We start from the raw sequence: 24,821 nt of genomic DNA, 5'->3' as shown, positions 1-24,821 counted from the left end.
TGGTTCCCCTTTATCCACTATATCATGAAAGAACTCTAATTCATTTGTCAAATATTGTTTCCCTTTCATTCAATCAGAGTCAACATTATTTTATTGTTTTCCAAATATTCCGTGACGACTTCCTAAATAATGGATTACAGCATTTTCCCAATGTTAAGCTTATAGTTTCCTGCTTTCTCTTGTTAGGATCCTGAAAGAGGATCCAACTATTTTCAATTTGTAAAACTGTGATGTAATGTTACTGCACCACAGGAGTGATAACTTTTATGCTAAAGCAAACTTTAATTTAATCACAGAATTAACCACATAAGCACAAAGAAATAGCTTTACACCTAACAATTACAACAGTTTCTAATTTAAAAAAACTGAGCTTACTTCCCAAGCTTGTCACTAGATTCCAATTAAGCAAATCAAAATATATTAAATACCATTCACAAATAAAGTTAACAACCAGGCGTTTACCTACTTTTCCACGTGCAGAATCTTTGGAGGGAGAACCTTTCAGGACCAAACTGAAACACCTCTGTTCGGATGGGAGTCCTAGGACCTACTGACTCTTCATACAGATCTGGCTCCTCCCATTAACTACATCAGATGTACCCAAAGCATAAGACATTCTTTTGCCTATTCATCCACTTTGTCCCTTGACCTGTTTAGCCAGGCCCAAACACAATACCTTTCATAAATTATCTACACCCCAGAGAGGTCCTTCAAATCCAAACAATATTCCATTAGCTAGCTATCTGTAAACAAGCAAATGGTCCTCAAGATCTATTAACAGAACACTTCACCTACAAATCACCTTTATGACCGATTTAGCCCTGTTTAGCACAGGGCTAAATCGCTGGCTTTGAAAGCAGACCAAGGCAGGCCAGCAGCACGGTTCGATTCCCGTAACAGCCTCCCCGAACAGGCGCCGGAATGTGGCGACTAAGGGCTTTTCACAGTAACTTCATTTGAAGCCTACCTGTGACAATAAGCGATTTTAATTTCATTCATTTCATTTAATCACCGCTCCAGCAGTTGTACTGCCTGTATGCATCTTAACCCAGGTTTTAATAACATTACTGCAAAACAAATGACTTTCTTATATTCATAACACTCTTTCTTTCCTTTCTTGAATAAAGCGATTGTATTGGTGGGTTTCTAATCCACTGGGACCTTTCCAAAATCTAGAGAATTTCGGAAGCTCAGTCATTAAATCGACTCTCTCTGTAGCCACTTATTTTTAAGACCCTGGGATGCAGGGGACTTGTCAGCCTTTCGTAGTATTAGTTTTTCACGTACCTTTTCTCTAGTGATAGCGATTGTTTTAAGTTCCTCCAATTCTCCTCTTTGTTCGAAGTAAGGAGGGATAATGCACTGTGACCACAGTCCCCTAGCATCCACTGTATTAATGAACAGCAGATTCTGGGTGTGATTTAACCGGAAAGGTTCTGTCTGTTTTGGGCCCGTTTATCAGGGCGTTTAACGGTGGCTGCACCACTGAGGCACACCCGGCTATTCAACGGCACTTTGCCATTTTTCTTTGGCCTCGGGTGTTTCTCTACACCGAGGCCGCACTTAGATAAATTTCCTGCTTGCGTGCCCAGCAGGAGAGACTCCTCACAGATTGGGGTGGCATTTTGTCTTGCTGGGCCGATCTTTCCCCCTCCCCCCAAACCTGGGGAGCCCCCCCCCCCCCCTCCCAACCTAGTAAGGTCCCCTGTGCCTGATCCCTGACATTGGCACCCTGGCAGTTCCCCAACAAGCCTGTCAGTGCCAACCAGGAACCCTGCCAACTGCCCGGTCCTGGACCACCCAGGGATTTCTAATGACCTGGGAGAGCTCCCCATGAGCCATTATGACTGTCTGCGTTTGTGAAAACCAGTACGAAATGGTGCCCTGGCGAGGTCTCCCAGGGGCGACCGTTAGGTCCTAGGCATAGGAAGAATCCTGTGAAAGCATATTTAAATGGGCTTATTGGCTCTATTAAATATGCATAAGAACATAAGAACTAGGAACAGGAGTAGGCCATCTGGCCCCTCGAGCCTGCTCTGCCATTTAATGAGATCATGGCTGATCTTTGTGGACTCAGCTCCACTCTCCGGCCCGTACACCATATCTCCGAATCCCTTTATTCTTTAGAAAGGCATCTATCTTTTTCTTAAAAACGTTTAAAGAAGGAGCCTCAACTGCTTCACTGGGCAAGGAATTCCAGAGATTCACAACCCTTTGGGTGAAGAAGTTCCTCCTACACTCCGTCCTAAATCTACCTCCCCTTATTTTGAGGCTATGCCCCCTAGTTCTGCTTTCCCCGACCAGTGGAAACAACCTGCCCGCATCTATCCTATCTATTCCCTTCATAATTTTATATGTCTCAATAAGATCCCCCCACATCCTTCTAAACTCCAATGAGTACAGTCCCAGTCTACTCAACCTCTCGTCATAATCTAATCCCCTCAACTCTGGGATCAACCTAGTGAATCTCCTCTGCACTCCCTCCAGTGCCAATATGTCCTTTCTCAGGTAAGGAGACCAAAACTGAACACAATACTCCAGATGCGGCCTCACCAACACCCTATACAATTGCAGCATAACCTCACTAGTCTTGAACTCCATCCCTCTAACAATGAACGACAAAACTCGATTAGCCTTCTTAATCACCTGTTGCACCTGCACACCAACTTTTTGCGACTCGTGCACCAGCACACCCAGATGCAGATCTGATCATGCCCTGTGCGTGCAAGATCCAGGGCGTGATGTCTTGCAAGAATCTGTTAAATCTTGCCTTTATAGTGTCGCAAATATATCTTCAAACAGAGAGGGATAATTGAGAATTATGACAGTAAACTTGCAAGAACTATAAAACAAACAGTAAGAGCTTCAACAAGTGTACAAAAAGGAAGAGAGTAGCTAAAGTAAATATTGGTCCCTTAGAGGAAGAGACTGAAGAAATAATAATGGGAAATAGGGAAAGGCAGAGACCTTAACAAGTATTTTGTAACTATCTTCGACACAAAAGAAATCCCAAGAATAGTAGAAAATCAAGGTGAGAATTGGAGGAACTTAAAACAATCGCTTTCACTAGAGAAAAAGTACTAGCAAAACTAATGCAGCGAAAGGCTGCCATGTCCCCTTCATTCCAGGGTCTTGAAAATAAGTGGCTACAGAGATAGTGTATATATTGACTGTAATCTTCAACGGCCTTGTCACAACACCAAATCAGGCACGACGCGGCTGTTAAATCGCGCCCCATAAATCCAGATGAGCTATAACTAAACAAGTATATTTCTTTTCTAGCAAACATTGACACAAATAACATTTGAAGCTAAGGAAATGTCTTTCTTATCTGAACAGATCATTATTTCTGAGGATTTACATGTGGACCTACATTGCAAGGAGCTGGATGAGAACCCTGAAGGTGATCACATCTCATTCATTACGTATGACGACCGCTCAAATAGTTATCTGTTGGAACGTCAGAGTGCAGATCTTGACAGCAAATTAGAGCACACTTCGCATGACTGTGCAAAAGATACGGCTGAAAGCATTTTCTATGAATGTAATGATTTGAGAAGGGAAGCCAATGGGCATAACAGCCCAATGAGAGAAACAAATGCCTGCAAGTATAGGGATTTTGGGGGGATTCTGCCCTACATGCAATCATCCATTGAAAATAGAGGCAGTACAAGTTCCATTCAGCAGAACAGCCCTGGAACCACAGTCCTCCATGACTTTCAATATGAACAAGTTCCAAGTTTAAAAAATACCCAAGGAAGGAGGAGCAGCAATGTTGATAAATATATCCCAGCTCTAGAGTCTTTGCAATGCAGTCTTGATACTTATCAGGAAGGTCACGTCGAGACGACAAATGGAGAGTTTTGGAAATTGGCAGATGTTCCTCTGAGTTCAGTAAAACTTTCCTTTAATGATTACTCCGAAAAAGGCACCACCAAAATCGATTTGTGTGGCGATGAACCATTCAATTCCTTAGGCACTGAAGACATGTGTTCCCAATTGACTTGTGACTTGACAGTAGCTGCTGATCAGTCTCTAAACAGCAATCGAGAATATCAACCACAATCTATAAAACTACTTCAAGTTATGAATGACTGTGCGTTACAGAACATGGGTCAACAGTCAGCCTTTCACATCTCTCAGTCTGAACGTATACCATTCACTGAATACGAGGCACACTGATAATTGGTTAGAGATAGATCAATGAAGTAAAGTTTGAGCTCATTTTGAAATCAGTAAGCATGATTATATGCCTATTTTCAGGATGTTTCAACCAGCCAGAAGAATATTCCACTTTTTTCCAGTTTCTCATTAAAAGCATATTTGTTTTTCGAGAGCGATATTCTGGATGTGTCCTGGTAGAAATTGCGTAGACATATCATTAAGAGTATAAAAAGTCTATGTCACTTTATTAATGCAGTTTTTCAATCCCAATGATTCCAAAACTTGTAACACTGCAGCTAGTTTTCTTTTAAATTTATTCAACAAAGTGAACATGATTCTTGTGTGGGTCTTGACGAAGGTGTAGGCTACTTGACAAGGATGGGTACTTTGCTGTATTTGCAAGTTCCACATCAGCACAGTACCAATAGGGGTGGGAAGTCACCAGGAGAGGAAACCATGCTCAATTACCCGAGGGGTATTGTGAGGAACTGGAGTGATCCAGTTCCGGTATTTATGTAGCTGGTCCAGTTCAGTTTCAGGTCAATTGTAACCACCAGGGTGTCAATCGTGGGGGAATTCAACGGTAATGATGCCATTGAATGTCAGGGTTAGATTCTTCTCTTGCTGGAGCTGGTCATTGACTGGCACTTGTGTGGCATAAATGTTACTTTCCACTTATCAGCCTAAGCCTGAATGTTATCCAGACTTGCTGCATATGGACATGGATTGCTTCAGTATCTGAGAAGTTGCGAATAGTACTGAATAATGAGCAATCAGTAAACATCCCCATTTCTGACCTTATAATGGAGGGAAGGTCATTGATGAAGCAACAGCAATATTGGGCCTCGGACACTACCATGAAGGACTCCTGGAGTGATGTCCTGGGACTGAGAGGATTGACCTCCAACCATCACAACCATCATCCATTGTACTCGGTATAACTCCAACTTTTGAGGATGTGACAAAGTTAATTGATGAGGGAAGGGCTTTAGATGTCATATACATGGACTTCAGTAAGGCGTTTGAAAAAGTTTCCCATGGCAGGTTGATGGAAAAAGTTAAGTCGTATGGGGTTCAGGGTGTACTAGCTAGATGGATAAAGAACTGGCTGGGCAACAGGAGACAGGGAGTAGTGGTGGAAGGGAGTGTCTCAAAATGGAGAAAGGTGACTAGTCGTATTCCACAGGGATCCGTGCTCGGACCACTGTTGTTTGTGATATACATAAATGATCTGGATGAAGGTATAGGTGGTCTGATTAGCAAGTTTGCAGATGATACTAAGATTGGTGGAGTTGCAGATAGCGAGGAGGACTGTCAGAAAATACAGCAAAATATAGATAGATTGGAGAGTTGGGTAGTGAAATGGCAGATGGAGTTCAATCCAGGCAAATGCGAGATGATGCATTGTGGAAGATCTAATTCAAGAGCGGACTATACGGTCAATAGAAGAGTCCTGGGGGAAATTGATGTACAGAGAGATTTGGGAGTTCAGGTCCATTGTACCACGAAGGTGGCAACGCAGGTCGATAGAGTGGTCAAGAAGGCATACAGCATGCTTGCCTTCATCGGACAGGGTATTGAGTACAAGAGTCGGCAGGTCATGTTACAGTTGTATAGGACTTTGGTTAGGCCACATTTGGAATACTGCGTGCAGATCTGGTCGCCACATTACCAGAAGGATGTGGATGCTTTAGAGAGGGCGCAGAGGAGGTTCACCAGGATGTTGCCTGGTATGGAGGGCGCTAGCTATGAAGAAAGGTTGAGTAGATTAGGATTGTTTTCGTTGGCAAGACGGAGGTTGAGGGGGGACCTGATTGAGGTCTACAAAATTATGAGAGGTATGGACAGGGTGGATAGCAACAAGCTTTTTCCAAGAATGGGGGGTGTCAATTACAAGGGATCACGATTTCAAGGTGAGAGGGGGAAAGTTTAAAGGAGACGTGCGTGGAAAGTTTTTTACGCAGAGGGTGGTGGTGCCTGGAATGCCTTGCCAGTGGAGGTGGTAGAGGCGGGCACGACAGCATCATTTAAGATGCATCTAGACAGATATATGAACGGGCGGGGAACAGAGGGAAGAAGATCCTTGGAAAATGGAAGACAGGTTTAGATAAAGGATCTGGATCGGCGCAGACTGGGAGGGCCGAAGGGCCTGTTCCTGTGCTGTAATTTTCTTTGTTCTTCGTTCTTTGTTGCAACCAGTGGGTAATTTTCTCCCCGGTTCCCAATGACTTCACTTTGCTCGAGCTCCTTGAGGGCAATCACTCTCCCTGACCTCTTGGTTTCAGCTCTTTAGCCCGTGTTTGTCCCAAGGCTGCAATGAGGGCAAGAACTAAGTGGCCCTAATGGGACCAAAGCTGAGCATCAGGGAGCAGCTTATTTCTGTATAAATGTCGCTTGATTTCACTGTCAGCAACACCTTCCCTCACTTTCCTCATAATTGAGAGGAGGCCGGGGCGACAATTGAATGGATTAATTTCTCCTGCTTTCGTGGACAGGAAATGCCTGGGCAAATTTCTAAATTGGCAGGTAGATACTAGTGTTGTAGCTGCACTGGAGCAGCTTGGCTAGGGGTGTGCCTGGTTCTCAGGCAGTACTTGCTGGGATGTTGTCAGGGCCCACAGTGTTTGCAGTAACCAGCACTTTCAGCCGTTTCTTGGTATCACGTCGAGTGAATCAAATTGATTGAATGTTTGGAGCCGAATGTTGCTTCTTCAAAACAATAGCAACAATTGAAATTGCAGAATCAAACTATATTATATATGACTGAAGATTGGCATCTGTGATGCTGGGGATCTCAGGAGGCCTCATCCATGTACCATGGCAGTGATAGATCAATGTAATATCAATTTTTATAGATTTGTGAATTATCGGAACTCATTTACCTGTCACCATTTTATAGTCAGCGGTGAGCGATGAGCACTTAATATCACATCCGAGCATTTTTTTTAGATTTAAAAAAAAAATTACAATGAATGCAAACATGTAACTTTGCTCAGAATTCGCTGGTTCGAATCAGGTTAGTTTTACATCAATAATCGAGTTATAAAATATTGTACCTTTTTTGATAGATTAGTACTGCTTTGTAAAATGTGAAATAAAGAGAAACATGTAAGACAAAGGCCAGACTGAGACTTCTGTTGTACACTTTACTCCAGGTCAATTCAGATTTAAGCTCGTGTTACGACTGGCCCCAGGTGAGGTTCCCCAAATTTGTTAACCGGGGCGAGATCCCTCAATTTACTACCATCCGACTGGAATACCCCCAAATTGTGATATCCCGCGCGAGGAGGGACGAACTCGCTCACTTCCTTTATTCAATCCCCTCTGTTGGCCGCAACAGGATGAATCTTAAAAAAAGGATCCCTCCCTGAATGGTGCTACATGGCCCGTCCACACATGGGGATCCACTTGGGATGCATGAAGTGTTCACTTAACCATGATTGCCTATTCACCATGATTCGGATTCACCCGAGGAAGGAGCTGTGCTCCGAAAGCTAGTGATTTGAAACAAACCTGTTGGACTTTAACTTGGTGTTGTGAGACTTCTTACTGTGCCCATCCCAGTCCAATGCTGCATCTCCACATCATGGCTATACAAATATATACATTGGTGCAACTGTGTACAATTATACATAGATATGTCTATATGCTCAAAAACAGCTTCTTCCCCACTGTCACCAGACTCCTAAATGACCCTCTTATGGACTGATTTCATTTACACTACACCCTGTATGCTTCATCCGATGCCAGTGCTTATGTAGTTACATTGTATATGTTGTGTTGCCCTATTATGTATTTTCTTTTATTCCCTTTTCTTCTCATGTACTTAATGATCTGTTGAGCTGCTCACAGAAAAATACTTTTCACTGTACCTCGGTACACGTGACAATAAACAAATCCAATCCAATCCAATCCAGTGCATATCACCACATCCCCTAGTCGCCGCACACCAGCACCTGTTCGGGTACAATGAGGGAGAATTCAGAATATCCAATACACCTGAGAAGCACTTATTTCGGGAGTTCTGAGAGGAAGCCGGAGCACCCGGAGGAAAGCCACGTAGACACGGGGAGAACGTGCAGACTCTGCACAGACAGTGACCCAAGCTGGGAATCAAACCCGGGTTCCTGGCGCAGTGAAGCAACAGTGCTAACCATTGTGCCCTACCGTGCCGCCTGCGGCCATTCCTTTTAAGGTTCCTATTAACATTCTGGACGCTTGGGGCTGGATTATTGTGGAGTCAGGCAGAGTCCATGGCAGACAGGATCTGAATGTGGGAGTCCTGCCCCCGGTAGGAGAAAGGGGAGAGTGCTGATTCAGGCAGGAGGGAAAACTGAACTAGGCATGACCATTTGGACATGGTATTGCATTCACACAGAGTACAATTTGGCTGTTGCAGGGGCCTGCATCTGCAGTCTGGGAGTTGTGAATTAATGGAGTAGACATAAACACCCTTGAAGGGTAATGCCCTGCGCTTTAAACTTTAGCAATCACTGAGAATTAAAAAAAAACCCTGTTGCACAGCTTCAGTTAATGGGATAGGTTAAAAAATGGCCAGCCGGATTCTCTGTTCCTGAGACTCAGTGTTGACGCTGGGGCAGGATTAGTGGAGTTCTACGACAGCAAAACTGGCGCTGCACCTGGACCAATTCAACGACCGTTAAGGGGCTAGCATCGGTGCAACATGGAACACAATCGATTCCAATGAAACTGTGCCAGATTTATCAGGTTCATGATTGACACTGTGCCGCATATACACACTGCACTCCTCACTCACACACCATCCCAGCCAACAAGATGTCAGCAAGACGCGCGGTACCGAGATTTACCGACACGGAACTGGAGACGCTGCTTGGTGCCGTGGAGGAGAGATGGGTGACCCTTTACCCTGGGGTGGGAGGGCGGCTGTCATCTACTGTCGTCCACTGGGCCTGGGGACAGTTGGCAGAGTTCGTCAGCGCCTTGGGCAATACCATTCGGACTAGCCTGCAGTACTGTAAACAACTGCACAACCTCCTCAGGGCGGCCAGGGTGATAGGGCAGCACTGTGCCCCTAGCACGAACCCCTGTCCCACAAACACACACACACACGTTACACCCCTCCCCAGCCAGCACCACGTGCCAGCCCCATCCCGGCCACCATGGTCGGGTGCCCTGCCACTGAAGCCACCAGTTACCCACCCTCTGTGCCGCATGCGCGGACTGTCTAACTGTGCGTTTTCTGCTCTCCCCCCCACCCCAAGGAAAAGGCCCCTCACAACCACCGAGAACAGGGGTTGACTGGAGGGGGACCGCCGGACCTGCGGGCCCTCACCTCAGCAGAACAGAGGGCACTGGATGTGGTTGGAGGGTCCGAAGAGAGGGCAGTCACCGGGGTGGAGGGCAGCATCGGGCAAGGATGTGAGAACCCGCTCAGTTGCGGTTCCCTGTGTCACATGTGTCACCCACCACCCCCACATCCACACCACGCCACACCCACCACCAGCCCCTCTCCACCACCACCCCCACATGCCCTCCCCACCACCACAACCCCTCCCTCGGCCCGCAATGTAATCATGCGCCTTGTCTTGTGTCTTGCAGAAGCTGCCGATAATGGCGCGGACCCTTCTGGTGTCCTCGCCCCATACGACCACAAGTCACAGAAGCAGAATGAGGCCACTCGGGCCATCGAGTCTGCGCTGCCGTTAAATCATGGCTGATATTTTTCTCTTCCCCATTGACCTGCCTTCTCCCCATAACCCCTGATTAACCTATTAATCAAGAACTGACCCCAACCACAACCAGAACCCCATGTGTCGACCAACACGAAGACGAGACCAAAACGGATGGAAGGCCTTGACACACCCTGGAGATCGAGTCCGGGGAAGGGACTGACCTCCTATCACAGCTGTCCCCAACAACCTCCACCATTCCAGAGACACTCACCTCGGTTGGGCATATTAGGGAAGAGGGTCCAGTGGCACTATCTGATATGCTCCAGGACAGCAGATGGAAGTAGGAACTCCTGAGGGGGGCGGATGGTTAGAGGGCGGGCTACCCCAGGGATTAGCTGCCGTCCCAGACGTGTTTCGAGCTTCTGGAACGGATGGTCCCATCGATTGTGGAGATGCAGTCACAGAGCCAGGGACTGCATGAGGGGTTGTCGGCGAGCATCCAGCACCTGCAGGTGCATTTGGAAGAGTCCAACCGCGTGTAAGAGCAGGAGGTGCTGCCGGCCAAGCGTGCCGCGGTGGAAGCCTTGGGGCGAAGGACCCGGTCATGGGTAAACATGTCCAAGGTCTGTGGCAATTGGCGGTGGCCGAGGCCCAAGACAGGGCTGCCCTATCACAAGCAGCCATGTACCAGAGCTTGGCCCGGTCACAGCAGGCCATGGCTGAGAATGTCGGCAGTGTTGCCCAGATGCTGGCTGATGTGGCACAGACACAGAGGGAGGTGGCCCAGTCCCAGAGGGCGATGGTGCAGTCACGGGATGATGTGGCACACACCCAGAAGGTGGTGCATAGTTGCAGCGTGATGTGGTGCAGTCCCAGACAGAGGTGCTCCACGCGAGCATGCATACCCTGGTCGAGACAAGAGCGAGCCTCTAGGACCAGCAGCGCCAGGTGGCAGGGGAGCCTCAGGCTCTGCTCCCAGAGGTTGAGGGTGGTTCTGTCCACCTTCAACCTCTCCTGCATCCTCCTTGTCGGACAAGGACTAGCATTCATTCTTCTCCTCCCTCTGCTGCATGACATTGTGGATGGCGCAGCAGGCTACCAGGATGTGGGGGGCCCTCCCTGTACTATACTGGAGGGCCCCTCCAGTGTGGTCCAGGCACGTGAACTGGATCTTCAGGATATTGAAGCACCGCTTGATCACACCCTTGGTACGGCATGAGCATCGTTGTAGTGGATAGATTTCTGGATAATTGGTTTCAGATTTCTGGATAATTGGGGCTCATTCTGGGGTCGGTGGGACCTCTACAAATGGGATGGTCTACACCTGGACCAGAGGGGTACCAATATCCTGGGGGGGGGGGGGGGGTGAAATTTGCTAATGATCTTCGGGAGGGTTTAAACTAGTTCAACAGGGGCTTGGGAACCTGAATTGTAGCTCCAGTATACAGGAGGCTGAGAGTAGTGAGGTCAGGAGTAAGGTTTCAAAGTTGCAGGAGTGTACCGGCAGGCAGGAAGGTAGTCTAAAGTGTGTCTTCTTCAATGCCAGGCGCATCCGGAATAAGGTGGGTGAACTTGCAGCATGGGTTGGTACCTGGGACTTCGATGTTGTGGCCATTTCGGAGACATGGATAGAGCAGGGACAGGAATGGTTGTTGCAGGTGCCGGGGTTTAGATATTTCAGTAAGCTCAGGGAAGGTGGTAAAAGAGGGGGAGGGGTGGCATTGTTAGTCAAGGACAGTATTACGGTGGCAGAAAGGACGTTTGATGAGGACCCATCTACTGAGGTAGTATGGGCTGAGGTTAGAAACAGGAAAGAAGAGGTCACCCTGTTAGGGGTTTTCTATAGGCCTCCGAAAAGTTCCAGAGATGTAGAGGAAAGGATTGCAAAGATGCTTCTGGATAGGAGCGAAAACAACAGGGTAGTTGTTATGGGGGACTTTAACTTTCCAAATATTGACTGGAAACGCTATAGTTTGAGTACTTTAGATGGGTCTGTTTTTGTCCAATGTGTGCAGGAGGGTTTCCTGACACAGTATGTAGATAGGCCAACGAGAGGCGAGGCCATTTTGGATTTGGTACTGGGTACTGAACCAGGACAGGTGTTAGATTTAGAGGTAGGTGAGCACTTTGGTGATAGTGACCACAATTCGATTACGTTTACTTTAGTGATGGAAAGGGATAGGTATATAACGCAGGGCAAGAGTTATATCTGGGGGAAAGACAATTATGATGCGATGAGGCAAGACTTAGGATGCATCGGATGGAGAGGAAAACTGCAGGGGATAGGCACAATGGAAATGTGGAGCTTGTTCAAGGAACAGCTACTGCATGTCCTTGATAAGTATGTACCTGTCAGGCAGGGAGGAAGTGGTCGAGCAAGGGAACCGTGGTTTACTAAAGCAGCCGAAGCACTTGTCAAGAGGAAGAAGGAGGCTTATGTAAAGACGAGACATGAAGGTTCAGTTAGGGCGCTCGAGAGTTACAAGTTAGCTGGAAGGACCTAAAGAGAGAGCTAAGAAGAGCCAGGAGGGGACATGAGAAGTCTTTGGCAGGTAGGATCAAGGATATCCCTAAAGCTTTTATAGATGTCAGGAATAAAAGAATGACTAGGGTAAGAGTAGGGCCAGTTAAGGACAGTAGCGGGAAGTTGTGTGTGGAGTCCGAGGAGATAGGAGAGGTGCTAAATGAATATTTTTCGTCAGTATTCACAGTGGAAAAAGATAATATTGATGAGGAGAAGACTGAGATTCAGGCTACTAGACTAGAAGGGCTTGAGGTTCATAAGGAGGAGGCGTTAGCAATTCTGGAAAGTGTGAAAATAGATAAGTCCCCTGGGCCGGATGGGATTTATCCTAGGATTCTCTGGGAAGCTAGGGAGGAGATTGCTGAGCCTTTGGCTTTGATCTTTAAGTCATCTTTCTCTACAGGAATAGTGCCAGAAGACTGGAGGATAGCAAATGTTGTCCCCTTGTTCAAGAAAGGAAGTAGAGACAACCCCGGTAACTATAGACCAGTGAGCCTTCCTTCTGTTGTGGGCAAAATCTTGGAAAGGTTTATAAGAGATAGGATATATAATCATCTGGAAAGGAATAATTTGATTAGAGATAGTCAACACGGTTTTGTGAAGGGTAGGTCGTGCCTTACAAACCTTATTGAGTTCTTTGAGAAGGCGACCAAACTGGTGGATGAGGGTAAAGCAGTTGATGTGGTGTATATGGATTTCAGTAAAGCGTTTGATAAGGTTCCCCACGGTAGGCTACTGCAGAAAATACAGAGGCATGGGATTCGGGGTGATTTAGCAGTTTGGATCAGAAATTGGCTAGCTGGAAGAAGACAAAGGGTGGTGGTTGATGGGAAATGTTCAGACTGGAGTCCAGTTACTAGTGGTGTACCACAAGGATCCGTTTTGGGGCCACTGCTGTTTGTCATTTTTATAAATGACCTGGAGGAGGGCGTAGAAGGATGGGTGAGTAAATTTGCAGATGACACTAAAGTCGGTGGAGTTGTGGACAGTGCGGAAGGATGTTACAAGTTACAGAGGGACATAGATAAGCTGCAGCGCTGGGCTGAGAGGTGGCAAATGGAGTTTAATGCAGAAAAGTGTGAGGTGATTCATTTTGGAAGGAATAACAGGAAGACAGAGTACTGGGCTAATGGTAAGATTCTTGGCAGTGTGGATGAGCAGAGAGATCTCGGTGTCCATGTACATAGATCCCTGAAAGTTGCCACCCAGGTTGAGAGGGTTGTTAAGAAGGCGTACGGTGTGTTAGCTTTTATTGGTAGAGGGATTGAGTTTCGGAGCCATGAGGCCATGTTGCTGCTGTACAAAACTCTGGTGCGGCCGCATTTGGAGTATTGCGTGGAGTTCTGGTCGTCGCATTATAGGAAGGATGTGGGAGCATTGGAAAGGGAGCAGAGGAGATTTACCAGAATGTTGCCTGGTATGGAGGGAAGATCTTATGAGGAAAGGCTGAGGGACTTGAGGCTGTTTTCGTTAGAGAGAAGAAGGTTAAGAGGTGACTTAATTGAGGCATGCAAGATGATCAGAGGATTGGATAGGGTGGACAGTGAGCGCCTTTTTCCTCGGATGGTGATGTCTGGCACGAGGGGACATAGCTTTAAATTGAGGGGAGATAGATATAGGACAGATGTCAGAGGTAGGTTCTTTACTCAGAGAGTAGTAAGGGCGTGGAATGCCCTGCCTGCAACAGTAGTGGACTCGCCAACACTATGGGCATTCAAATGGTCATTGGATAGACATAGGGCCGATAAGGGAATAGTGTAGATGGGTTTTAGAGTGGTTTCACAGGTCGGCGCAACATCGAGGGCTGAAGGGCCTGTACTGCGCTGTAATGTTCTATGTTCTATAGATGTCATCAGCAACGACCGCAGCGGATCATCTCTGTCACTCAAGGTGCAAGCCCCCAGCTTGTGGGTTGGGGGTTGGGGGGTGGGGGTTGTGCCTCAAAGAAGCCAGGAACCATCGAGAGTGCCAGGGTGAATGTGCCTTGCACACTGGGAACGCAGACGTGCATGATGCGCAGCTGATGGTCAAACACCAGCTGAACATTCATCGAGTGGAATTCCTTATCGGTTTGTGATGAGCGGCCTGTCATGTGAAGGTGCTTGTAGGGTGACACGCATCCCGCCGATCACCCTAGGACCCAGGGCAACTCAGTGATGGCAACGAATCCCGCTGTCCGAGCATCCTGGTGGGCTCAGCCAACATTGAAATCGATGTATCTTGCTGACCGGGCGTATAGAGGTCTGTGAAGGTGCGGATGCACCTGTGCACTCAGCTGTGTGAGATTCCAGACAGGTCCCCACTCGGTGCATGGACGGATCTCGTGGTGGAAAGGTTCAGGGTGACCGTCGCCGTGACGCCCAGCTGGAGCATGTGCCCGTGCCCATTCCCCCCATGCTGCCAGGTATGCCATGATCCGGAAGATATGTTTCACTGACCCCTGCTCAGCCGGAATCTTCGATGGCATGCCCGGTCCGGCAGGTCCTAAAATGACGGGCTGCCAGTACATGCGAGACCTCATGCGTCGCCTCCTTTCGACCTCTTCCTCTTCCTTGGCCTGTTGAGTGGACGGCTCGCCATCCTCACCGGCTTCCTCCTGTTCCCCTGGAGCAAGCTCTGCTGCTGCAGCATCCTCCTCCTCGAGCAGCTCTAGCTCGTACAGCCGCAGTGCATCCCCAGGGCTGCGGCAACTAGGAGGAAGGTCACCATTGGTGGTGAATTTCAATATCCATTGTCTGCAGGGGGTGAAAGGCAGACATGTCAACATGGTGCATCCCCAACCTGGTCCACTGGGCTACACGGTGGCCCCGATTGACCCTCCCCCCGCATGTCTCCCTCGCCTCAGCCAACCTTGCCCCAACTCTGCACTCCTGCCAGGGGTGCCATCAGCTGGCACTGCCCTTTCCAGCGGTATGCTCCACGGCCCCAGTCCAGATCCTCCCTTTAGGGGCTAGTGTGGGTGTTGTGGGCCGCATGATGCCCCACTGGTGGGTGGCAGCCTTTTGCGGGTGGGGTATAGCCGAGGGTGCGGTGCAGGGGGTGGGGTGGTGATGGGGGGTTAGTGGTGGTGAGGGGGTGGTGGGGTGGAGTGGGGCTTGGGATGCGGGCCTGGTGTGGGTGGGGGCGCCCATACGGCCAGTGTCACTCTGCAGAACCACGGGCCATGGCAGATGGCCAGTGGGGTGCGCAGCAAGATAGCTCCCTTGCAGGCCGCGCCAATGGCGGTCCATGCTTGGACACCGCCCCAGTCTCCGCGTGTTCTACCTCCACTCTCCCTCATCAGGCACGCCACCTGTTTCCTGATTTTTAAAAGCACAAGTGAACCTCGCCATCGGGAATTCCCCCCCGGTTGAGACGGAGGATCGCGATGACCCTGGAGAATACCAGCTCAGGTCCGCTAATGATATGCAAACGGCATTTACTGTACATAAGGAGTGGAACGCATTGAAGTGGAACGCATTGACTCCACTGTCGAGGCCCCAGAGAATTGCGATTTGATGTGAACATAGCACAGGCCACTATGTCGGTGTCAGGACTGATTCTCTGCCCAATTGCCTTTCCCGATTTCAGCGACGGCCGATGGAGGATCCCACGCGTAGCATCTGGTCATGCAGTTTCAATGGAGCTCTTTGTTCACATTTCCCCATGACCATTGCCTTTGGCAAGATTGGGAGATCTCACCAGTAGGTGGGGTTAGAAATCCCAATCAAGAACTGGGAAATGAGCAGGAAGCTGCTGCTCTCTACTTGACAACTGTCCAACTCTCCCTATCCTAGAACCAATATCTGAGGCATCCTTTGATAAAGTAGCAGGACAGCAAAAATGGCCATCAGATATCTCCACCTTTGCATTCATGGGTAGCTGTCAGAGGGAGACCAACAGGACTATTTAACAGACCAAGGGTGCCGTGGTGCCGATGAGTTAGTCCCAGGGGTACATCATTATCAATTCCATAGCACTTGTAAGAAGTTCACACAGATTACCATATGAATAGCTGAAGCAAACTATGTTTGACTGGTTGGTCCACTCTTTGCACTGCACCTAGGAGGGGTTGGTGCGACTTGAAATCGCTGGAGGAATTTAAAAACTGCTGACCTTCCAATGTAAGAATGCACTTGGAAGAGCAGAAAGTCCTTGCAGCCAAGGATGCAGATAGCTTTGACCTCATCCTGAGGCCTGACATACCAGGCAGGCCCTTTCTAAACCACCCAGAAAACCATTGGAAAAATAAGAAGGGCGACATGGGCAGGAAAGGTGTTCTACTCGGAAAAGAAAGTACAAATTTGAGCACTAGAAACGTTCCTCATGCCCGAAAGGAAAAGTTCCAAAGACAGATGTGTTCACATTTTAACAGAATGGGACACCTCAAACCTGAATGCTGGAAGTTAAAAGGGAAACCTGTGGGCCTTCTAGGGCTCCAAAGAGATTCCCCAAGAGGAAAGTGCAGCAGAGCAGGCAGCGACCTTTACTGTAGAAACTAGACCCGCTGGGGGCAAAGCCGATGTGTGGATGAGCCGGACTAACCTCCAGAGAGCGGGACTTTGTCAAACGCCTTCTGAAAGTTCAAATATACCACATCGACTGGCTCCCCCTTGTCAACTGTGCTGGTTACCACTTCAAAGAACTCCAACAGATTTATCACATGATTGTCCCTTCATAAATCCATGCTGATCCTGCCACTGCTTTCTAAATGTTCTGCTATAAAGTCCTTGATAATGGATTCAAGCATTTTCCCCACATGTTAGGCTTACTGGTCTATAATTCCCTGCTTTGTCCCTACTTCACTGGTGTACAAATGTTTGCAGTTATATTTGGAGAGAAGCATTTTTATCTTCCAGGCTTCTGTGCATAAAGTCAAGTGATATGGTTGGGCTGGGTACCATGTTTTGTGCAAATATACCAGATGGTGGATTTTGCAGAATAATTTCATAGTTGAAACGCATGTGTAATAAGCAAGTGCTGAGAAATTTCTCAAGAAATTATTTAATTTTTTGCCTTTCCCTCTGAAATATTTTATTCTTTATGGGGTAAGATTATTAACATGCGTTACCTGCTCTTTTGATAAGAAGCCAGTTCATTCTTCTTATTTTCCTTCCCCTCATTCCAATAATAAGAACAAATCATTTTGGGGAAGCAATAGGTTAATTTGTGCAACAGTCAGTACTCCAGTGCATTTGTGCTTGAAACATGAACTGTTTTTGATATTTTTAGAAGCATGCAGCATATTCGTAAACGTGAAATGTTATTTTTTTTCTTATTTAATAAGCATACCTCTCAACAATCTCGTTAACTTAAAATGGTGTATCAGCACCTAAACAGATAAATCAAACATATATATCCTCTGGTAGTCATTGTGGTGTTCCATGAGCACAAACACTGAGCTAATACCACTTCCTGTTCAACTTACATAGCGTTAACCTTTGGAACCCAAAATATCTATGGCAATTTTTCAAATGATCTCTTTTCTATAATATATTATCTGCAATGATAATTTTGTGTAAATTACTGTGCAGATTAATTTATAACAGGGAAAGTATCCCCAGATGCACATTTAGAAGATTTCTAAATGTGACAAGATGGTAAAAAGTTATTTTCTATTGGACCATGAGTTTAGCTTTTTTGTCATGGTTGGGGAATGATGTTGTTTTTATATGACTTCCTCTTTTACAAGTGATCAAAGTAAGTGGTATTTTGTTTAAAACCATAAACGTCTTTGCATCTTGTTTGATTGCAAAGCATTTACTGGTTAGGGTTAGAATTGAATGTTGTCCATGTTCAGTCCTATGCAGGAGGTTTGAAAACAGGATGAGCTGAAGTAAACATATCAATGTACTGCCAACATTTATGCAGGAAACAATTAATATTTGCTTCGAATGTGACACTGATGTGTGTGTGCTTCAATTGACTAAGCAAGAATCTCTGTAATTTCCTGGCTACATTTCCCTACCTCTCTCTCCTTCTCTAACTTGCTGCTCAAAACCCATTTTGTTGGACAAGCCTTTGGTCACTTGTCTGCTTTTTTGGTTCAGCGGCAATTTTTGACTGATTACATTAAACGCCTTGAGATGTTTTGCGAGGTAGAAAATGCTTTCTGAAGATAGCATCATTAATTCATATATATTCCACATTTTCATCCACAGACCTTTGAACATTTCTTACACGGCAGCAAATAATTCACTGGACAACTCTGACATCTTAATTTGCCGTTAAAAAGATAAGCCATGTAAAGCAATGCTTGTCAGTGCTTAAGAAGGTGGCTCTGGAAATAGTGCATTGGTGATCATCTTCCGGGATTCTATCGACTCTGGAACAGTCCCTGCAGGTTGGAGGGTAGCTGACGTCACTCCAATATTTAAAAAGGGAGGTAGAGAGAAAGCAGGGAATTCTAGACCAGTAAGCCTAACGTCGTTAGTGGGGAAAATTCTTGAGTCCATTATCGAGGACTTTATAGCAGAACATTTGGAAAGCAGTGGCAGGATCAGTCAGGGTCAGCATGGATTTATGAAGGGAAAATCATGCTTGACAAATCTTTTGGAATTCTTTGAAGATGTAACCAGTACAGTTGACAAGGGGGAGGCAGTCAATATGGTATATTTGGACTTTCAGAAGGCATTTTACAAAGTCCCACATAAGAAATTAAAGCGCATGGGATTGGGGGAAATGTATTGAGGTGGATAGAAAACTGGTTGGCAGAGAGGAAACAAAGAGTAGGAATTAATGGGTCCTTTTCAAATTGGCAGACAGTAACTTGTGGTGTACCACAGGAATTGGTGCTGGGACCCTAGCTATTCATAATCTATATTAATGATTTGGATGAGGGAACAAAATGTAACATCTCAAATTTTGCAGATGATACCAAGTTAGGTGGGAGGGTGAACTGTGACGAGGATGCAGGGATCCTATAGCATGATCTGGACAGGTTGGGCAAGTGGGCAAATCAACGACAGATGCAGTATAATTTGGATAAGTGTGAGGTTATTTACTTGGAATCAAAAAACAGGAATGTAGATTACTACCTGAATGGTTGTAAATTGGGAGAGGGGATTGTGCAGCGGGACATTGTGTCCTTGTGCAAAAGTCACTGAGGGTAAGCATGCAGATGCAGCAGGCGGTAAAGAAGGCTAATGATATGTTGGCCTTCATTGTGAGAGGTTTTGAGTATAGAAGCAGGGATGTGTTGTTGCAATTATACAGGGCCTTGGTGAGGCCACACCTGGAGCACTGTGTGCAGTTTTGGTCTCCTTCTCTGAAGAAGGATGTTCTTGCTCTCGAGGGAGTGCAGCGAAGGTTTACCAGACTGATTCCAGGGATGGCGGGACTGTAATATGAGGCGAGATTGACTAGGTTGTGATTGTTCTCACTGGCGTTCAGAAGAATGAGGGGGGAATCTCATAGAGGCTTATAAAATTCTGACAGGACTAGACAGTGCAGATGCAGGGAAGATGTTACCAATGATGGGTGTGTCCAGAACCAGGGGTCACACAGTCTGAGGATTCAGGGTAAACCATTTCTGACAGAGATAAGGAGACGCTTCTTCACACAAAGAGTGGTGAGCCTGTGGAATTCATTACCACAGGAAGTAGTTGATGCTAAAACTTTGAATATATTCAAGAGGAGGCTAGATACAGCACTTGGGGCGAATGGGATCAAAGGCGATGGGGAGAAAGCAGGATTAGGCAATTGAGTTGAATGATCAGCCATGATCGTGATGAATGGCGGAACAGGCTCCAAGGGCCAAAAGGCCTCCTGCTGCTCCTATCTTCTGTATATCTATGTATCTATCCAATTCATTGCATTCTGATATATGGCTGGTGAGTTAAATTGAACTTCTTTAAAAGTGTTTTTGTCAAGCAACGACACTGGGCGGGAAACTCCATCCAGCCCTCACGTCAAAGGGCGAAGCGCGATTGGGCAGAGAATCGCTTTTCAGCGGAAAATCAAGGCAGTCGCCGGGCGTCCAATGGAATGCCATTCTCCGGTGCCACGACACCGGCGTGAATACGTTCTGTGCCGCACACCGGCGTTTGCATGCACATTGTACAGCAACCGCCACTGGCATATCATTGATGGGCCCACCCTGTCAATTTCAGGAGGCTCTGCTCTGCCTGTGCCTGGAGGAATTACTGTTGGAGAGGTTCACTTGTAGTATTTAAAATCGGAAAACAGGTGCTACGGCTGCTGAGGGGAGAGAAGTGTGCTGACAGTAGTGCCGCTGGCCGGGGGGATTCTGCCAGGACTGGGGGGGAGTGGCGGGAGGTGGCCAGGAGGCCGGCCGTGGGGTCGCGATGGACAGGAGCAGACCATCATTGCCGCAGCCTACAAGGTAGTCATGCGGCTGCGCTCACCGCTGACTGTCCACTGTGAACTTAGCACTACTGACTGCTTGGGTGACTCCCAAAGCCACCCCCTAGGTACCCTCAGGCCCCTCAGCTGACACTTCAGCGGGATGGGCCTGTTCCAGCGTAACCAGTACCATTTTCTTGGCTGGGTTGAGGATGTGTGTGGAGTGGAGTACCAAGGTGCAGCTCCCGCTTGCCAGGCTCTCGAGTGACAATCCTGACCTCGGCGAATCATTCACCATCTATTTGTTGGAATTACACTAGTTCCACATGGCACTTGTGCTTGCCCATTAGGGTGTCCTGAATTGCTACCGGACCAGCGCCGTTTTCGGGGTTGTAGAACTCACGTGATTCAGTCCTGGCATCAGCACCAAGGGCGGGATTCTCCGATTGGCAATGCTGAAATCGCATTCGGCGATTGGCTGGATCATCCCTTTTGACGCCGAAATTGGGGTAGCGTGTGTTTTCGGATGCTCCGGCCCCTCCAAAATAGCATCGTCAGTGAGTACGCCGCATGCCGTTGGTACGGACTCAGGACATCACCTAAAGGCCCTCCCCCGATGTTCCGCCCGATGGGCCGACTTCCCGACGGCGTGGATCACTTGTGGTCTGGGGTTTCGTCAACCTCGCGTGACAGTTGGGGGGGGGAGCCGCTCCGCTGGCTAGGTGGGCTTCGGCAGGGGCTGAGGGGACTGGTGGGGGTGGTCCAGGAGTGGCGAGGGGGGCTACAGGGGGCACTATCTGGCAGGCCGTGTCCGCATGCCGCCAGCGCCATGTTTCAGGTCGCCACCGCGCGCATGTGCGGCACGGACCCGGCAATTCTCTATCGGTATCTGCAGAGAAGGCCTTACGTGGCATGGCTGCTGTGCCCCCCACCGGGTGGAGCATCGGCGCGGGGGCCTTGCCAACTTTTTGATCATAATACTAGACACATACTCCGGACATAGCCTCAAAATCGGAGGATCCAGTCCTTAGTGTCTGAAACGGAGAATTCTGGTCACTGACTTAAAAAAAAATTTAGTTGCGAATTGGAGATGGAAATAAAAGGCCAATACAGACAATCTATGTGGAGCATTATTAATGAGTTCCTCCTTATCTGACCAAAGGTCTCATCTGGGAAGAATGACTCATTCAAGGGTTGAGTAAATGAGGCAGTAATATTTAATCATAAATAAAACCAGAAAATGCTGGATAAACTCAACAGGTCTGGCAGCATCTGTGGAGCGAGAAACAGGTTTAGCGTTGGATTCTCTGTTTGGGAGACCTCGGTCTAGCCGTCCACTGGCGGACGATCGGTGCTGTGGCCCCGCTGATGTTTTTCATCATAAAACTAGACATTTCCTCCGGACGTAGCCTCAACATCGGTGAATCCAGCCCCTGGTGCTGGATTCTCCGCTGTCGGGATTCTCCGTTACACCGGCATTCCCGGGGATTCCCTGACACCGTGGGGCTACCCACAATGGGAAACCCCATTGGCCGGCTAGTGGGACGGAGAATCCCTGGGGCACGCCGCACCAGAAATCTGGGGCGGGATTCTCTGAAAACTGGCGCGATGTCCGGGACCCGGCACCAAAAACGGCGCGGATCACTCCAGCGTCGGGCCCCCCCAAACAATGGAAATTCTCCGGCCCCGAATGGGTTTGCAGCGGCGTGACGCCATTCGCGATGGCGTCACCCGACGTGGACGGTGACGCCGTGCGGCATCATCGACGCCGCTTGGCGAGACGGCTCAAAAGACGGGGCAGGCTGTGAGCTCTGTGCTCTGAGCTGGCTGCTGCTAGAATGAGCGGGAACTCTGGTGTCCCCTGTCTTTATAGTACGTGTGCTCTCACTGGTGATTGGCTGCGATGTTGTGTATGCTGGTTGGTCCTACTGTATGTCCATCAGTGTGTCAGTGTGTGTGTGATTGCACCATGACATGCTGATGTATATCATGACATCCCCCCTTTTCGCAAAGGATATGTGCCTACATGAGAATAAATAAAGTGTAGTGAGTGTGTCTGATCATGTGTGTGCATTATTTACATCAATATGTACATGTCGCTATGCTATATACATGGGAAGGTGCAAGGTGCAGAGGAAAACTATGTTACACCAAGAACGAAACAAATGCTATTAACAAACGATGAAAAACTCTGAAACAGTACGGCAGAACAAGTCAGTGAGTCCAATAGTGCAAGGTTTATAAATCAAGTCTTTGGGGTGGGCGACGAATTCGGGTTGACCGCCTCAAGGGTGGTTCAGGATCCACCGGCTGAGGAATGGGCCGGCCACGGTCGAGTGAGGAGGAGGCAGGGTATCCGGAAGCTCAACAATGTCCATGTCAGGGACAACAGGAGGGCGTGGCACCGATGCAGAATTTTGTAGTGAGTGTGGAACCAGATGAAGGGCACGCCGATTGCGGCGGTGAATGAAGCCATCAGGCAAGCGAACCAGAAACGAGCGGGGAGCCACCTGTCTAAGAACCTCAGTGGTTGCCGACTAGCCACCCTCCGGAAGATGTATGCGGACATGATCTCCAGGCACCAGAGCAGGAAGATCAGTCGCCCGAGCATCATGAGCCGCCTTGTGTTGCTCACGCTCCTGTTGCATCCGCCGAAGTACCAGAGCATGGTCGAGGCCTGGGACGTGAATGGATGGCACAGTGGTCCTGAGGGTGCGACCCATTAGCAGTTGGGACGGCGATAGGCCCGTGGACAGTGGGGCCGAGCGATAGGCCAGCAAGGCGAGGCAGAAGTCAGATCCTGCATCAGCAGCCTTGCAGAGGAGCCTTTTTACAATGTGGATGCCCTTCTCTGCTTTGCCATTTGACTGAGGGTGCAGGGGACTGGACGTCACGTGTGCAAAGCTGTATGCACTAGCGAAGGAAGACCATTCCTGACTCGCGTAGCAGGGGCCATTGTCTGACATCACGGTGAGCGGAATGCCGTGGCGAGCTAAGGTCTCCTTACAGGCCCGGATAACAGCTGATGACGTGGTGTCGTGCAGGCGTATGACCTCAGAATAGCTGGAAAAGTAGTTGATGATAATGATGTAGTCCCTGCCGAGCGCATGGAACAGGTCCACGCCCACCTTCGACCAGGGGGACGTGACCAACTCACGGGGCTGAAGGGTCTCACGTGGTTGTGCCGGCTGGAACCGCTGACAGGTGGGGCAATTGAGCACAATGTTGGCAATGTCCTCATTTATTCCCGGCCAGTATACAGCCTCTCGGGCCCTCCGTCGGCACTTCTCAATGCCGAGATGCCCTTCGTGCAGCTGTTCTAAGACAAGCCGGTGCATGCTGTGTGGGATCACAATGTGGTCCAGCTTCAGGAGGGCACCATCCACGACTGCCAAGTCATCCCAAATGTTGTAAAACTGTGGGCATTGTCCCTTGAACCACGTCCGTCTTGTGGCGCATTACACGCTGCAGAAGGGGGTCAGCCGCAGTCTCACAGCAAATGTGGGCAAGGCGTTCGTCAGTGGCCGGCAGATTGGCAGAAGTGAAGGCTACATGTGCGTCGACTTGGCCAACGAACCCCTCGGGGTCGGACGGAGTGTCGACTGCCCTGGACAGAGCGTCTGCTGTGATCAGGTCCTTACCGGGGTGTATACAAGTTGGAAGTCGTACCTCCGGAGTTTGAGCAGAATGCGCTGGAGGCGAGGGGTCATGTCATTAAGGTCCTTTTGGATGATGCCAACCAGCGGGCGATGGTCGGTCTCCACAGTGAACTGGGGAAGGCCATACACATAGTTGTGGAACTTGTCAACGCCAGTCAACTCCTTCTCAATTTGCGTATAGCGCTGCTCTGTGGGGGTCATGGCATGTGACGCATAGGCGACAGGGGCCCATGATGAGGCGCCATCTCATTGCAGGAGGACCGCCCCAATGCCGGACTGGCTGGCGTCAGTCGAGATCTTCGTCTCCCTTGCAGGATCGAAGAACGCCAGTACCGGGGTGGTGGTAAGCTTGACCTTGAGCTCCTCCCATTCACGCTGGTGGGTGGGAAGCCACTGGAATTCAGTTGCCTTCCTGACAAGGTGCCAGAGAGCTGTGGTGTGGGAAGCGAGGTTAGGGATGAATTTTCCCAGGAAGTTGACCATTCCTAGGAAGCGTAGCACCGCCTTCTTGTCTGTCAGCTTCTGCATAGCCGTGAT

General features: G+C 48.4%; 1 protein-coding gene across 3 annotated transcripts in view; it reads left to right on the top strand.

Annotated features, from left to right (window-relative positions):
- LOC140420969 (interleukin-20 receptor subunit alpha-like) overlaps window positions 1–4,182 on the top strand; it is a 72,481-nt gene extending 68,299 nt beyond the window's left edge. For all 3 annotated transcript variants that reach the window (XM_072505180.1, XM_072505179.1, XM_072505181.1), the window contains one exon: window positions 3,340–4,182. In XM_072505180.1, coding sequence (XP_072361281.1) covers window positions 3,340–4,182 — 843 coding nt within the window. The remainder of the gene's footprint in view (window positions 1–3,339) is intronic.
- The last annotated feature ends 20,639 nt before the right edge of the window (window positions 4,183–24,821 follow it).

The sequence above is a fragment of the Scyliorhinus torazame genome, chromosome 5 (genome assembly GCF_047496885.1).
Source record: "Scyliorhinus torazame isolate Kashiwa2021f chromosome 5, sScyTor2.1, whole genome shotgun sequence".
NCBI lineage: Eukaryota > Metazoa > Chordata > Chondrichthyes > Carcharhiniformes > Scyliorhinidae > Scyliorhinus > Scyliorhinus torazame.
Note: the sequence above shows the minus strand (reverse complement) of the source record. Positions and strands in the feature narration are given on the sequence as shown.